This window comes from Rhopalosiphum padi, chromosome 4, assembly GCF_020882245.1.
Source record: "Rhopalosiphum padi isolate XX-2018 chromosome 4, ASM2088224v1, whole genome shotgun sequence".
Taxonomy (NCBI): domain Eukaryota; kingdom Metazoa; phylum Arthropoda; class Insecta; order Hemiptera; family Aphididae; genus Rhopalosiphum; species Rhopalosiphum padi.
Genome location: NC_083600.1, coordinates 13,637,281 through 13,649,656, shown reverse-complemented (window position 1 = coordinate 13,649,656; position 12,376 = coordinate 13,637,281). Strand labels below are relative to the sequence as shown.

Sequence of the window (12,376 nt, the reverse complement as noted above, 5' to 3'; positions counted from 1 at the left end):
GCCAAATTTCTACACTATGCAGTGTAGGGTTAAGTAATAGGTGGGTACTCTATACTATTACATTATATTATAGTGATTACATATTGATTTGAATTTAGTTTTGCAACAAAATCACCACGAGTCATAATTATAATAATGTAATGGTAATCTGTAGATCAGTAGGTAGACATATAAATATAATATACTCTTAGGGCTTAGGAGAATACATTTTCTAAAACTCCATGGGCAAGCCTCATGAAATCGTCCACCTATTAATTTTACAGCGAACAATAATTTTAAATTTTTTCTTATTCAATTTCATAAAAGTCCGAACATACGGTCGTTATATGTATGCAAGTATTGTGCCTACATTTCATGCACGGAACATAGGTAGTGTATGTGTATTATCTACATACTCGGCGTTACAAGTTACAATGAATAACATAGCCGTTCATAGGTAAGTAGAAGTGGAAACAGCGGAACCCACATGTTTACTGTAAGTCCGTGAACCAGCACAGCTATAATTGTAGGGCCTCCTACATCAAAATTAATCATAAACGGTCGACTTTGCCAATAACCATGATGTTTCATTAAATTTTAATTTCTCAACATTGAAGCTAAAATGTTGAGATACGGTCTTCAGTCTTCACGTTTCTCGTGCATACATTTTTTTGGATAGTGGTTTCAAGTTGAAATAAGAAAAATTGATTTGCTCCACGTCGGGCACCCCAAATGTATGTGTTATGTATAGCATAAAACCAGTGCAATTATTTAGAAATTACGTCTTAGACGAATAATAAGTAGGCGTGTTTTTAAGTTTTTAACACTTGGTAGATCAAAATAAGGAGTGTAAAGTATTTTTTATGTTATGCTATATGCAATCAGTTCATTTTTATTTCATGATATCTATACCTAAGTGTTCTGAATTTATTTTTCCCTGATGAAGAATTGAAGTGTAGGTACCTATGTTTTGTTAGCGATTCTAGCCGAAAGGCATTACAGATTAGAGTCTAACGGTTAGTGTTAGACTGTACAGTCTGTAGTATATGTTCTACAAAATAGCATTTACTTACAAAAAATTGTTTTTCTTGCCTTTTGATTAGCAAAATCATAAATAATTTTATTTACATTATAGCTTTTATTGTTAACTGCCTACTCTCGAATTTACACTTAAGAATTCTATAAATTTCAGGGCCCCAATTTATTATAAGCTGAGGAGCTGTTCGAACTGGAGGTAGACCGGCCGGTGCAGGTACTGGACGACGCGGCCGAGTACGAGGCGCTCAGGCCCAAGCCCGGTGACAAACCATTCAGTCGGTCGCAGTCGACTTGGACAGCCCCAGGGTCGAGCTGAACCTGCACCCGGCCCAGTTCGACAAAACGGCGCTGGAAGTGTCCCGTCTGGTGGGCGGCGGCGACGGCCGACGGTGGTTCACCCCGTTAACCGGCCTGGACGCATAGGCGCAACTAGGGTTAAAAATCTGAGGGGGCTAAAAATATTTACAAATCTCATGTTTAATCTAAAAATGTTCTACCCCTCATAATCACCTAGCAATGGCTTATATAGTACATTTTTAAAGAGGAATGTGGCAAAAGCTGAAAAGCCCAAAATATTAAATTGTTTGTAAATAAGGTAGGGTAGGCATGTTTTGACAATACAGTTTTAAGTAACCTGGTTATTAATTCAGTAAAAATAAGCTATGCATACTTACTCATAATAAATATATAATAAAATGAGGATGTCATAACACTCATAACTTCCTAACACTTCCTTTTTACACGCTACTGTCTAATCATTAAAAATAGAGAGCTTAAAAAAATACACCTATTTATTAATAAAAAGTATTGATTATTATAAATAATAATAATGTTTTTAAACAAAATTATATTAAATAAAAAAAGTAAAAATAATTATTTTATCATATATACCTATTATTTTATATAACATATCCTTTTTTGAAAATTGATCAACAATAACCTGAGTGTCAATTATATTAGCAATGTCTCTTTCTATACATAAAATAGATAAATAACTAAATCTTTCTTGTCCCATACTACTTCTTAACCAATTTTTTATACGCCTCATTGAGGAAAATGAGTGTTCGCATGTAGCTGAACTTACAGGTATTGTTACTGCAATTTGTAACAGCTTATATAAATTTGGATAGATATGGTTTTCAACAACTTTTTTTAAATCATTAAAATTAAAATCATTTTTTGAGACTTTTAAACAATTATGTGCAACTACATTTCGGACATTAAACTGTCGATTTCCTATTGGAAATTATAACTGATAAGCTGCAATAGAGTTGTTATATAATATAAATGTCAATAAATATTAAATTATTTTGTTAATTGTAAGTCCCACCGCTATAGTTGCGGCACTGTGCGTATACCTATGTGATCCAAGTGTCGATTTACCTACTCGAGTTTACGCTTCGCGACGTCTGGGCTCTCGATGTCGGTCGTCGCCAACCGTTTGATGCTGTTGTCGCCGCTGAGTTTCTTACCATTGAACGGTTCTGTGTTGAAGTATTCCTTTTCGAACGAGAACAGGAAGTAATTGTTTGACGCCGGCACGGACGCTTTGAACCGGTCCGAAAACGGTCTGCCGGGCAATGGTGCCTGGTAGTCCGCGATCAGAGTGCTGACGGGCGAGCTTGACGACGAATCCTTCCACGCCCGCAGCGAGACCACGTGGCCACCATCAGAGTGGACGTAGGCCAGTGCGGTCGGCGAACTGGCGGAACGAGGTGCCTGACAGCCCGATCCGCTTGAACACGTCCACCATGGTGGCCACGGACGCGGCGTTCCAGACGCTCATGGGCTTGATGCGATAGGCGGTCGTTAGCGTGCTCACCGAGCACCCCTTGAACGCGGCCGCAGTGCAGAAGTAGCAGTTGGTCGTGCCGCCCACGTCATTGATGACGCGGAAGTCCACTTGACGGACCCGGTCCAGGTACTTGACGTCCAGGCCGGTTAACGGGGTGAACCACCGTCGGCCGTCGCCGCCGCCCCCCAGACGGGACACTTCCAGCGCCGTCTTGTCGAACTGGGCCGGGTGCAGGTTCCGCTCGACCATGGGGCTGTCCAGGTCGACTGCGACCGACATGAATGGTTTGTCGCCGGGCTTGGGCCTGAGCGCCTCGTACTCGGCCGCGTCGTCCAGTACCTGCACCGGCCGGTCTACCTCCAGTTCGAACTTGTTCACCTCCATCCCGTCCTTGATCACCACACTGTTGGCGTGTACCTCTACACCATCCCTGACGATGGTGGTCACGCCCGGTTGCGTTCGCCTGCCCTCTCCGGCGCCAAACGTTATGGGTTTTGATTGATCGGCGGTAGTCGTTCGCGGCGGCTTGTTCGGTTTCGTCGCAGCGGACGATTTGCCGCCACCGCCACTGCTTTTTTTCGCCATCGTGCCGCCTGCCACATCCGCGCCCATGCCCGTGATCACGTCAAAGTGTTCGCCGACGGACTTCTTGTCGATGTTCATCACATAATCGACCATGCCGTACGGCTTGATTTGCGGGTCGTCGTCGTTAGCGGCCGCGACCGCCGTATCTATGTTCGTTGTTATCTAAGTCCGTGGCCAGGCCACCGGCGACCGCACCAGCCGGTCCGCCCAGCACGCCGCCGACAACGGCGCCAGTGGTGCTGGTCGCGCCCCGGATGATGTCCAGCCCGCGTTCCTTGTCGCCGGCCAACATGTGTATGCCGCCCTTGATGTGGCCGACCACCGGCGTACCGTCTACCAGTGTCTCTGCGTTTTTCAAAAAGTGTATCTGCGTGCGGCGGGCCGCCTGCTCGTCACCGGTGGCCGCCTCCACGGCCGACTTGATCTGCGATACCACCGGCATCTGGTTGGCGAAGTTGATTTGCGTCTGCCGCGCCGCTTCCAAGTCGCCGGCGATCGCCTGCACGGCCGACTTTAATTGCGACACCACTGGAATGGTGTCCCAAAAACTAGCGTCCACCGCCGACGATACCAGCAGGAGTAGGATTGCGCTTAGACATGTCTCTGTCGACCATCTCATCGTGACGGAGTACTGCAATGACAGTCTCGGTATACGAGAATTGTGTTCAGAACTTCTGATATCGTAGCAAAGTCTCGACTTTACATCGGACACGCGACCGCACGACACCTGTAGAATGAGTTTTTAACGTGGGATCGATAAAAGGCTACCCGTCGCTGCAAACTAACACTGGACAGTGGACACTGGTTTGTGGCAATGAATCGCATAATGAAATACATAATCAATCTATTGCTAAAGGCTAAATGTCATTATATTATTGTAAGCAGTGACGCAGTGTGAAATAAATTATGAATTGGGAATTCCGCATGCCATAACTTTCATTTGTTTATGTGTTGTACAGATCAGAGGTTATCTAAAGTAATTTACCTTTATACTTACAATAGTCTAGTGAATGAATGAATGTTTAATATGCTAGTGGAATATTTATCTATGTTTATAAAGGCTAAAGGTATAGTATACTAGTATAGTTACTGATTATGTGATATAGTAGTAGTAGTAGCAATGTAACATAAACGATGCCATTATTGGGATTACCGCAAATTGCCAATTGGGTAACTTCCATTCGTTTACAATATGTGCGACGGAGTACAAGTAATCTCATACTGAGTCGTATCATAAGCGGACATTTGATTGAATTTTTAGGGGGGCTGTAATAATCCAATGTATAGTGACCCCGCCAGTGGCGTATTTAGGGGGGGGGGCAAGGGGGGCAATTGCCCCGGGCAGCACTTTTTTGGGGGCAGCAAATTTAACTGGGTACTTTTTTTTTAATAGATTGAAATAAAATGATAATAAAAATGTTTGTTATTTTTTAAAAATTAATACTTCATTTGGATTTTTGTTTAACATTACTGAGTTGTCAGTATTAGAAGTAAGACAAAAAGCTGAAGTGTTACAAAAACAATATCCTCAAGATCTGGATATATCGTTTATGAATGAATGTATTCATTTTCGTAGTTACTTAAAAGACTTACCAGAAAGCGTAACAACAAAATCGGTGCTTTATTTATGTAAAGTCTTGAAAGATGATAATTTACATGATATTTACCCATACGTTAATATTGCATTGCGAATGTTTTTGTGTGTTCCTGCGTCAAATACTTCAGCCGAGCGTTCATTTAGTACTCTTAAAAGAGTTAAAACATACCTTAGATCTTCTATGAGTGATAATCGTTTAAACTCTTTGGCGATTCTAAATATTGAATCACAGTTGACAAATTCATTAAACTATGATAAAATAATTGAAGATTTTGCAAGATCAAATGCGCGACGAAAAAAATTAATTGAATGATGTTTGTAAACATATTATGAGAATAAATTAATAAATTTTACAATTGGCTTTAATTTTTTTGTTATCATGGGTACTACTAAGAAAACCTACGATATTCAACATTCTAGGACACTCGATAGATTTTTATACTACATGATACTATTGATACTATTAGCATATCACATGTATTGTTAGTTTTTTTAGGGTAAGAAAAATTGCTACTATAAAAAAAACTGTGAGAGAAAAAGGGGATTAAAAAAATGTGTACCCGGGGCAGCAAAATTCTAAATACGCCACTGGACCCCGCACCCCTTTTTTATACACAAGTATAACATATTACTTTCGATTTTTTGGGGGTTAAGCCCCCCTTCCGATGTTCGCCTATGAGTCATACTACCTATACAGTTAGTAGTTAATCACGTTTTAAACACAACTTTTTGTTTAAACGTATTATCTATACGGTGTGGTTGTGTGAAAACATTTATACATTTGGCAATTTGGCATACTATTATTTATCTATTAAAAAGATAAAAATACTAAATTGTTATATTTTCTAATCATCAATAAAATGTATATTTTTCAATAATTATTAATTATTGTCATACAAATTTTGTCCTAGATACCGAGTTAAAAGGAATTACTAATGGAAAAAGTTACAAAATGATCACCATATTGTATTAAAAATGTACGAATCCATGGAGTGGAGGGAGTTTAGGGCGTTATGCACTCCCTCATGTTGCACTTAAAATACCTACTGCACATTATTAATATTATTTATGCAGCATAACTCATTAAATTTATGGATTAGAAGAATGGATGTGTTATGTGTATGATACTAAAAATAATACTAATTGAAATATATTATGTATATAATTTATTAATCACAAACTGTAACAAACAAAATAAAAATGAAGTGAGTCAACAACCACAATAATAGGTACTTCTACATACAGTCAAAATTAAAAATTAATCATTAGTCATTACTCATTACTAATTGCTATTGAAATATATAATACTATTATAACAGTAACTGAATAAAATAAACTATTTTTTAATTAGATATAACACTCAAGATGTGTTTATGTAAGTTATATCTTTTCAGGTACTCTTAAAATTGAATATTATACATGCTATTAAAAAATATATTAAAATTAAATAGTAATATTAGATACATATATTATTATATTATATTTAGAGCTACTAAAGTAGTGACAACTATGTTATATGGTTATGAATTAAAAATTATTTCAAAATAATATTGGTAAATTACTATACAAATATTATTCAATTGTACATTTACCAAATTAAAAATTGTAATATTTTGGATTAAAAGTTTCAGTGGTTTTTGAAAAATACTCAAGTCAATACTAATAATTTAATTTAATTTCTTCAATTTTTAGGAACTGTATAATCATTCTATTCGAGAAATTGTAAGGAAGACTTAACATTTTTGGACTGCACTGTCATATATAAATATATTTATAGTAATTAATAATACTATGTGATCACAGCTACAATATATTTGCAAAAGATCAAATAATTGATGGGTAAAATCTATTTTGTTTGTTTTACATTATAATTAAACATAGGTTATAGGTATAATATATATATATATAATGATAATATAGGTTTACAGCTATTTTTAGCTTATGCGATTAAGAAAGTATCAATGATTTACTCAATGTTATGGCCATGTATTGTGAAAGTACACAAATATTTTGATAAAGACCAAAGATAATAGCATTTAATAAGTGAGAGGTTATAATTGAATAATAAAATAATTCAGATAAAATTTAACGAAATAATAACACAATTAATTATGCTACTTAAATATATAGTTATTAAAAATTATGTGTTACTAGCTAAACTAACCTAATGATGCAATAATGTTTGGTTAAAAAAATTATTTACAGAGTGCTCTCTGTGTTAGGTTAAGTCCTATATTATACTTGCCCATCTCCTGTTTAAATTTAAGACTTATAGCCATGATGGAAATAAGCAATTTAACCATTAAAATACTTACACAAATATTACCTTGGATTTTTAAAAAATACATTATAAGTTATAAAAATTGTGGCTTTCCAATACATAAGTAATTAAAAACATTAACTAGAAATAAAGTTAAAAATGTAAAAAAAAAAAAAACATTAAAATGGTTATATATACTCTGTATATACTGTGGATGGTATTAGTCATTATACATTGTAAGAGTTATAATAATAGTGTATAAAGTATTAAATATTTAATAACATGTTTAAATCACGGGTTCATAACAATTATATGTTTTTATAATATATAATAAATTATCAACATAGCTTTTTTTACTGTCATACATAAATAGATGAATATTGATACATTTTCTTTTAAGTTTTAAATATAGTGGTATTATTAAAAATTAAACTCATAAGCCCAAAATAGAAGAGGTAATGTAGTAAATCACACATAGAAATTGAATTGAATCCTGATAAGGCGTAAAGTATAGTTTCATTCAGAACTTACATATTTATTTACCAACCCATGAGTTTAGGTGTTTTAAATTAACAATTTAAACTCTTTTTAAGTAATTAGATAAATATTAATTTAACTAAGTATTATCTCACAGTTAGGTATAATCGTCTATCAACTTAAAATTTGTATTGAATAATACTAGGTGTAATTCAATATTTAATGTAATAAAAAATAAATCACAGAAAAAATATTTGATTCATAACAGAAATAAATAATATTAATACAAAGAAAACATTAAAACAATAATGATAAATAAAATAAAAAAAAAAACTAAAAAAATAGTAACTGAATACTTGATCATTTTTGTTCGAAATAATACTATAATCACAGGTTAATTTTTTCAATACTGTATAATGTAATAGTTTTGTCCGTAACTCATTGAACAGCACTTTAAAATGCCAGCCAATTTCTTCAATAATGCTCTTAAGTACTTTGTGAACTTATAAGATAAGTATCATAAGTGTATAATCTTAAATTAACATACAATCAAAGTGTGATTTGAAAAAATTAATTTTCATAGAACTTAAAAAAAAATAAGTTTCAATTGTTAAATGTTTCAAATGAAAATATTATTAGCATAGGTTAATAAATTGTTAAATAAAATTATTAATTATTCTTGCCTTATACAAATTGTATGACAAAGGTGAATAAGTAAGCTACCTTTAAATTGACCCCATCAGTTAAATTCGTTTTCTTCATTGTTTAAAAACTCGATGGTTTATAGACGTTTATCAATAGCAGCAGCTTCTTGCATCCATTGTTCAATTTCATGTCTATACATTCGTCGCTGTAATACTTGACGATTTCTTGGTCGACTTCCCAGAAATGATATTTTACCCTAAACATTTAAAAATTATAAATACATACTACTGTTTAATATATCTAAATAAAATTAGTATTTATATTAGTACTTACAACTCCAACAAACATATCTGATCGGTATTTTTGTAATGCTTGGAAATCTTTTACATAATTCATAACATCTTCCCATTTTAATTCAATCTCCTCATGGAGCAATTTTTCCTCTACAATAAGTTTAGTAATTTAAAATTAACAATGTGTATTGATAATATCTTTAAAAATAAAAATAATTATTACCGTCTCGTTTTGTAGTTTGCTTTTTGTATTGAATTCGGAACCTAAAAGCTTCAAGAACTGATGCAACAACTATAGTTAACACAACCATGGTGAAGAGATAAAATAATACAAAGTATGCTCGACTAGCAGCATGAACTTTGGTCGCATATCCATTCATCACAACGAACCAATTATTCACAACCGTCAATTCAAATAATGTTACAAGACTGACAGCCAAATTAGGAAAAGTGTTTAAATAATAATAACCAGATTTGTCAGGCGTGTATTTATAATATGTTTCAATGTTTGTGCCACTAAACAAAAAATAAATAAATAAATTTATTTTGTAAAATTAAACATACAAGTTTTAATATATATAAGTAATGATAATTACTTGCAACAATTTCTCATATCATAACCAGCAAACAGTTCCATTCCAATTATGGCAAAAAAATAATACATGACGAGCATAACACATCCAGCTGACTTAATTAAAGGTGATAAAATTGCCATAGTACCAATAATGTCTCGATAGCGCTTCTTCAATTTAAACAATCGCAATAACTTAAGCGGTCTAAAAACAACTACATAGACAAAATCTGGAAATAGACGTAGAGATATTACTGCAATCAAACCTCCAAAGGTCACAACAAAGTCGTATAAATTCCAGCCAGATGAAAAATAGCGCTCTAATCCCATGCCAAGTGTTTTCAATGCTACTTCTAGAGTAAAACCTATAATACAAGATTTTTTTTATAGTATAAAATCATAAAAATTTGACAAAAGATTAATAATTAAATTATTTTGAATACATGCTAAGAAGAAGCAAGTGTCCCATCCGGCACTAAATGCAAGTACTGAGGTTTGTAAATTAGGATAAGATTGCATTCCTCGTTCAATCATTGCAATGCCATTTAAGGTCGTTAAAACATCTAAAATTAAAAACATTTTTATGTTAAGTTTAGAATTTATAAACAATATTATATATATAATTTTTTTTACAAAATATATGATCAAAGTATGGCCATGAAATGATTGAATTTGCAGTTTGACAGATTCGTTGTACTGTAGGAGATGCTGTGAAGTACCAAGGTGTATCTAAAGCTTGTGGTTGCCAAGTCATCATTACAGAGTCATATATCCCGTAGAATTCTTCAATGGTCAATGAACCAGTTCCACTTGTGTTCAAATACCTAAACATCACTAATAAATCTCGGTTGCCTGTAAATAACACAATCATGATAGGTAAATCTTTAATAATTAAATGGTATTTATTTAATTCTACCTTTTTTGGGGGCATAATATCTCATTACTCCTTCAAACTGAGCAAACTCCATTTGGTTAGGATTTTCTTTAGTCAAAAGTAGCTTAAATGCATTTTTGCATGCTTGACGTTTGTGCAATAGTAATTTTCGGAATTTATCTCTTTCAATACTAGTGAATGTTTCATAAACCACGGCCAACATCTGAAATAAATTTAAAAGAATAATTAAAATTCAGCAATATAATATAACAATTATAATAAATTAAAGTTATTCACCAAATTCATGAGAAGATATAACACAATGCATAAGTATGAAATAAAGAACAGAGAATACCACTTAGATTTTGAATAAGCTGGCATCATGATATCTGGAAAACTAAAATATACCATATTACCATTGTAATACTTATTTAAGTATATTAAAAAAACATTACTAACTTGGCTGTAGTTAACAAAACAAACATATTGACAAAACTGTTAAATAAAGTGTCAAAATGGTTGTGTACATCTGTAGTACTTTTGAATAAATAATACCCAAGCACAGAGTATACAGTGACAAAAAAAAATATCAATAACAACATATCAAATATTGGAGGTAATGATTGGAGTATTTGTCGGATAAATCGCCGAACACCGCCCAAGTAATGAGTATCAACTAAGAAAATTGGCCTCAATGCTCTTGATACTCGGAAATGAGATGTTTGACGTATCAACACTACAAATGCTTCAACAATCATTATTGTCAATGTAATGCACTAAAATAAAATATAAATTAATAGATAATTATAGCTAAATATTAGTTGTTATAATACAAAAATAATAATATGAAGAATTGAATTATCTATAATCGTAAACCTATTAATTGTTGTATTAATAATACTTACTTTTAACATGGTCCGTTTGTGTTTTAAAATTGTTAACCAACCCATCCATCTAAGTTTTAATGCTAAACCAAGACCAATCACTGCCAAGGCAAATAGTTCAATAATACTGTGTAGAGCAATTGGCATCTATGGTTAAATGTATAATGAGATTAGTATAAACAATTTTTTTTATAGAATTATGTCTTACTTTAAATGGTGGTGTGGCTGGATCTTCTGCAAATGCTAATACAATCAAAACTAATGATGTAGCTAAATCCATTCCATAGTACCAATCATTATGTACCAATAGGTAAGCTGGAAGAGCTTCAGGTTCATGTGGATGAGAATCAAATTTTTCATTATTTTCTCCTTCCTAATAAATTGTAAATCATAAAATATACGAATAGCTCAATATTCTATTATTAAAATAGTTTACTTCTAGGAATATAGATGCTTCATGGTAGTTCATCTCCCAAAATTGATTTACATCTATTCTACGATCACCATCACTAAATATCACATCAAGGCGACCGTCAAAGTGATTTCTTAAATCTATATTTTCACCATCATCATTTGGTATTGTTGAATCATTAATACTTAATGGAACGTCTCCATTGCGGTCTAAATAAATATATAAAAAAATTATTATCCAGGAATACATAAATTCAAAATGAATAAAGAAAAACTCACTAGGTGATTGGGCATGATATGAGTTAACAATAATATCGTCTTCAAATCTTGAGTAGTCAGTCATTTTGGAGGTTTTTGATCAATTTATATAGCAAGTTGAGAATGATTAAATAAAAACTACACGATTCCGAATAGAACTATCCATGGTATGAACCATCATTGAATTCATAGGTATCTGTAGAATATTTTATTTGTATCCAAGTGAACCTGGCCCATTTTAAATGAGAAAATAATTTACACGTCTAACGTGCTGATGAATGTAATAAGCATATTATCTAAAATTGAAATTTGCATAAATAAATAAAACTGTATGTTAATTAAGTAAAATGTTTCAGGTCCACTTATTGTATTTTTAATATTTTATATGCACATCATGACGTACACCACAGCGTACACTGCAGCATAATGATACAATCAGTTAAGTAACAAAATATTAAATAGCAAAGTATACTATAATACTTACAATCATTATACAGTAAAACACATACCAAAGATAAAACTTATTTAGTGTTAGGTGTTAACACGTCGTCTTGGTTTGTTATTGAGAATATCAAAACAAAAAGTTGTGAACATTATTGTTAACAAATATTTGATAAGACTAATCATGCGTAAAACAGAGTGTGCCGTGTTGGTGGTACGAAAACTACAACTAATTACCAAATGTAGATTCAATTGTTGTTATTATGAT

General features: G+C 33.2%; 3 protein-coding genes across 5 annotated transcripts; 1 reads left to right on the top strand and 2 right to left on the bottom strand.

Moving 5' to 3' along the window:
- Positions 1-1,790: 1,790 nt before the first annotated feature.
- Positions 1,791-4,256, bottom strand: LOC132930154 (uncharacterized). Its single transcript, XM_060995856.1, is given in 3 exon segments — positions 1,791-2,704; positions 2,706-3,559; positions 3,561-4,256. Coding segments are annotated over 3 exon segments (1,614 nt in total). The 5' UTR covers positions 4,017-4,256; the 3' UTR covers positions 1,791-2,400.
- A 577-nt stretch (positions 4,257-4,833) lies between these two features.
- On the top strand, positions 4,834-5,307 carry LOC132928737 (uncharacterized; the record flags this gene model as incomplete). Its single annotated transcript, XM_060993601.1, has 1 exon — positions 4,834-5,307. A coding segment is annotated over one exon (474 nt), but the record flags the coding sequence as incomplete, so codon positions are not given.
- Positions 5,308-8,291: 2,984 nt separating this feature from the next.
- LOC132928379 (two pore calcium channel protein 1-like) lies at positions 8,292-12,269 on the bottom strand. 3 transcript variants are annotated; one of them, XM_060992997.1, is made up of 14 exons: positions 12,152-12,269; positions 11,689-11,963; positions 11,435-11,619; positions 11,207-11,371; positions 11,020-11,145; positions 10,574-10,890; positions 10,412-10,511; positions 10,157-10,337; positions 9,874-10,092; positions 9,684-9,803; positions 9,266-9,605; positions 8,893-9,185; positions 8,710-8,819; positions 8,292-8,632 (listed from the first exon to the last, which is right to left on the bottom strand). In XM_060992997.1, exons 2-14 carry the CDS (start codon positions 11,750-11,752, stop codon positions 8,513-8,515), a joined length of 2,340 nt encoding a protein of 779 aa, XP_060848980.1. In that variant the 5' UTR covers positions 11,753-11,963; positions 12,152-12,269; the 3' UTR covers positions 8,292-8,512. The 3 variants fall into 3 exon arrangements, with proteins under 3 accessions (XP_060848980.1, XP_060848982.1, XP_060848981.1); XM_060992999.1 differs by having other exon boundaries at positions 11,689-11,863; positions 12,152-12,254; XM_060992998.1 differs by lacking the exon at positions 12,152-12,269 and having other exon boundaries at positions 11,689-12,145.
- Positions 12,270-12,376: the final 107 nt, after the last annotated feature.

Coding starts and splice junctions, on each gene's coding strand:
- LOC132928379 (XM_060992997.1), bottom strand. CDS start 11,752: ATGACTGACTACTCAAGATTTGAAGACGATATTATTGTTAACTCATAT. Junction 9,804..9,873: donor ATACTTTGATCATATATTTT/GTAAAAAAAATT, acceptor TTTTAATTTTAG/ATGTTTTAACGACCTTAAAT. Junction 8,633..8,709: donor CAGATATGTTTGTTGGAGTT/GTAAGTACTAAT, acceptor TTAAATGTTTAG/GGTAAAATATCATTTCTGGG.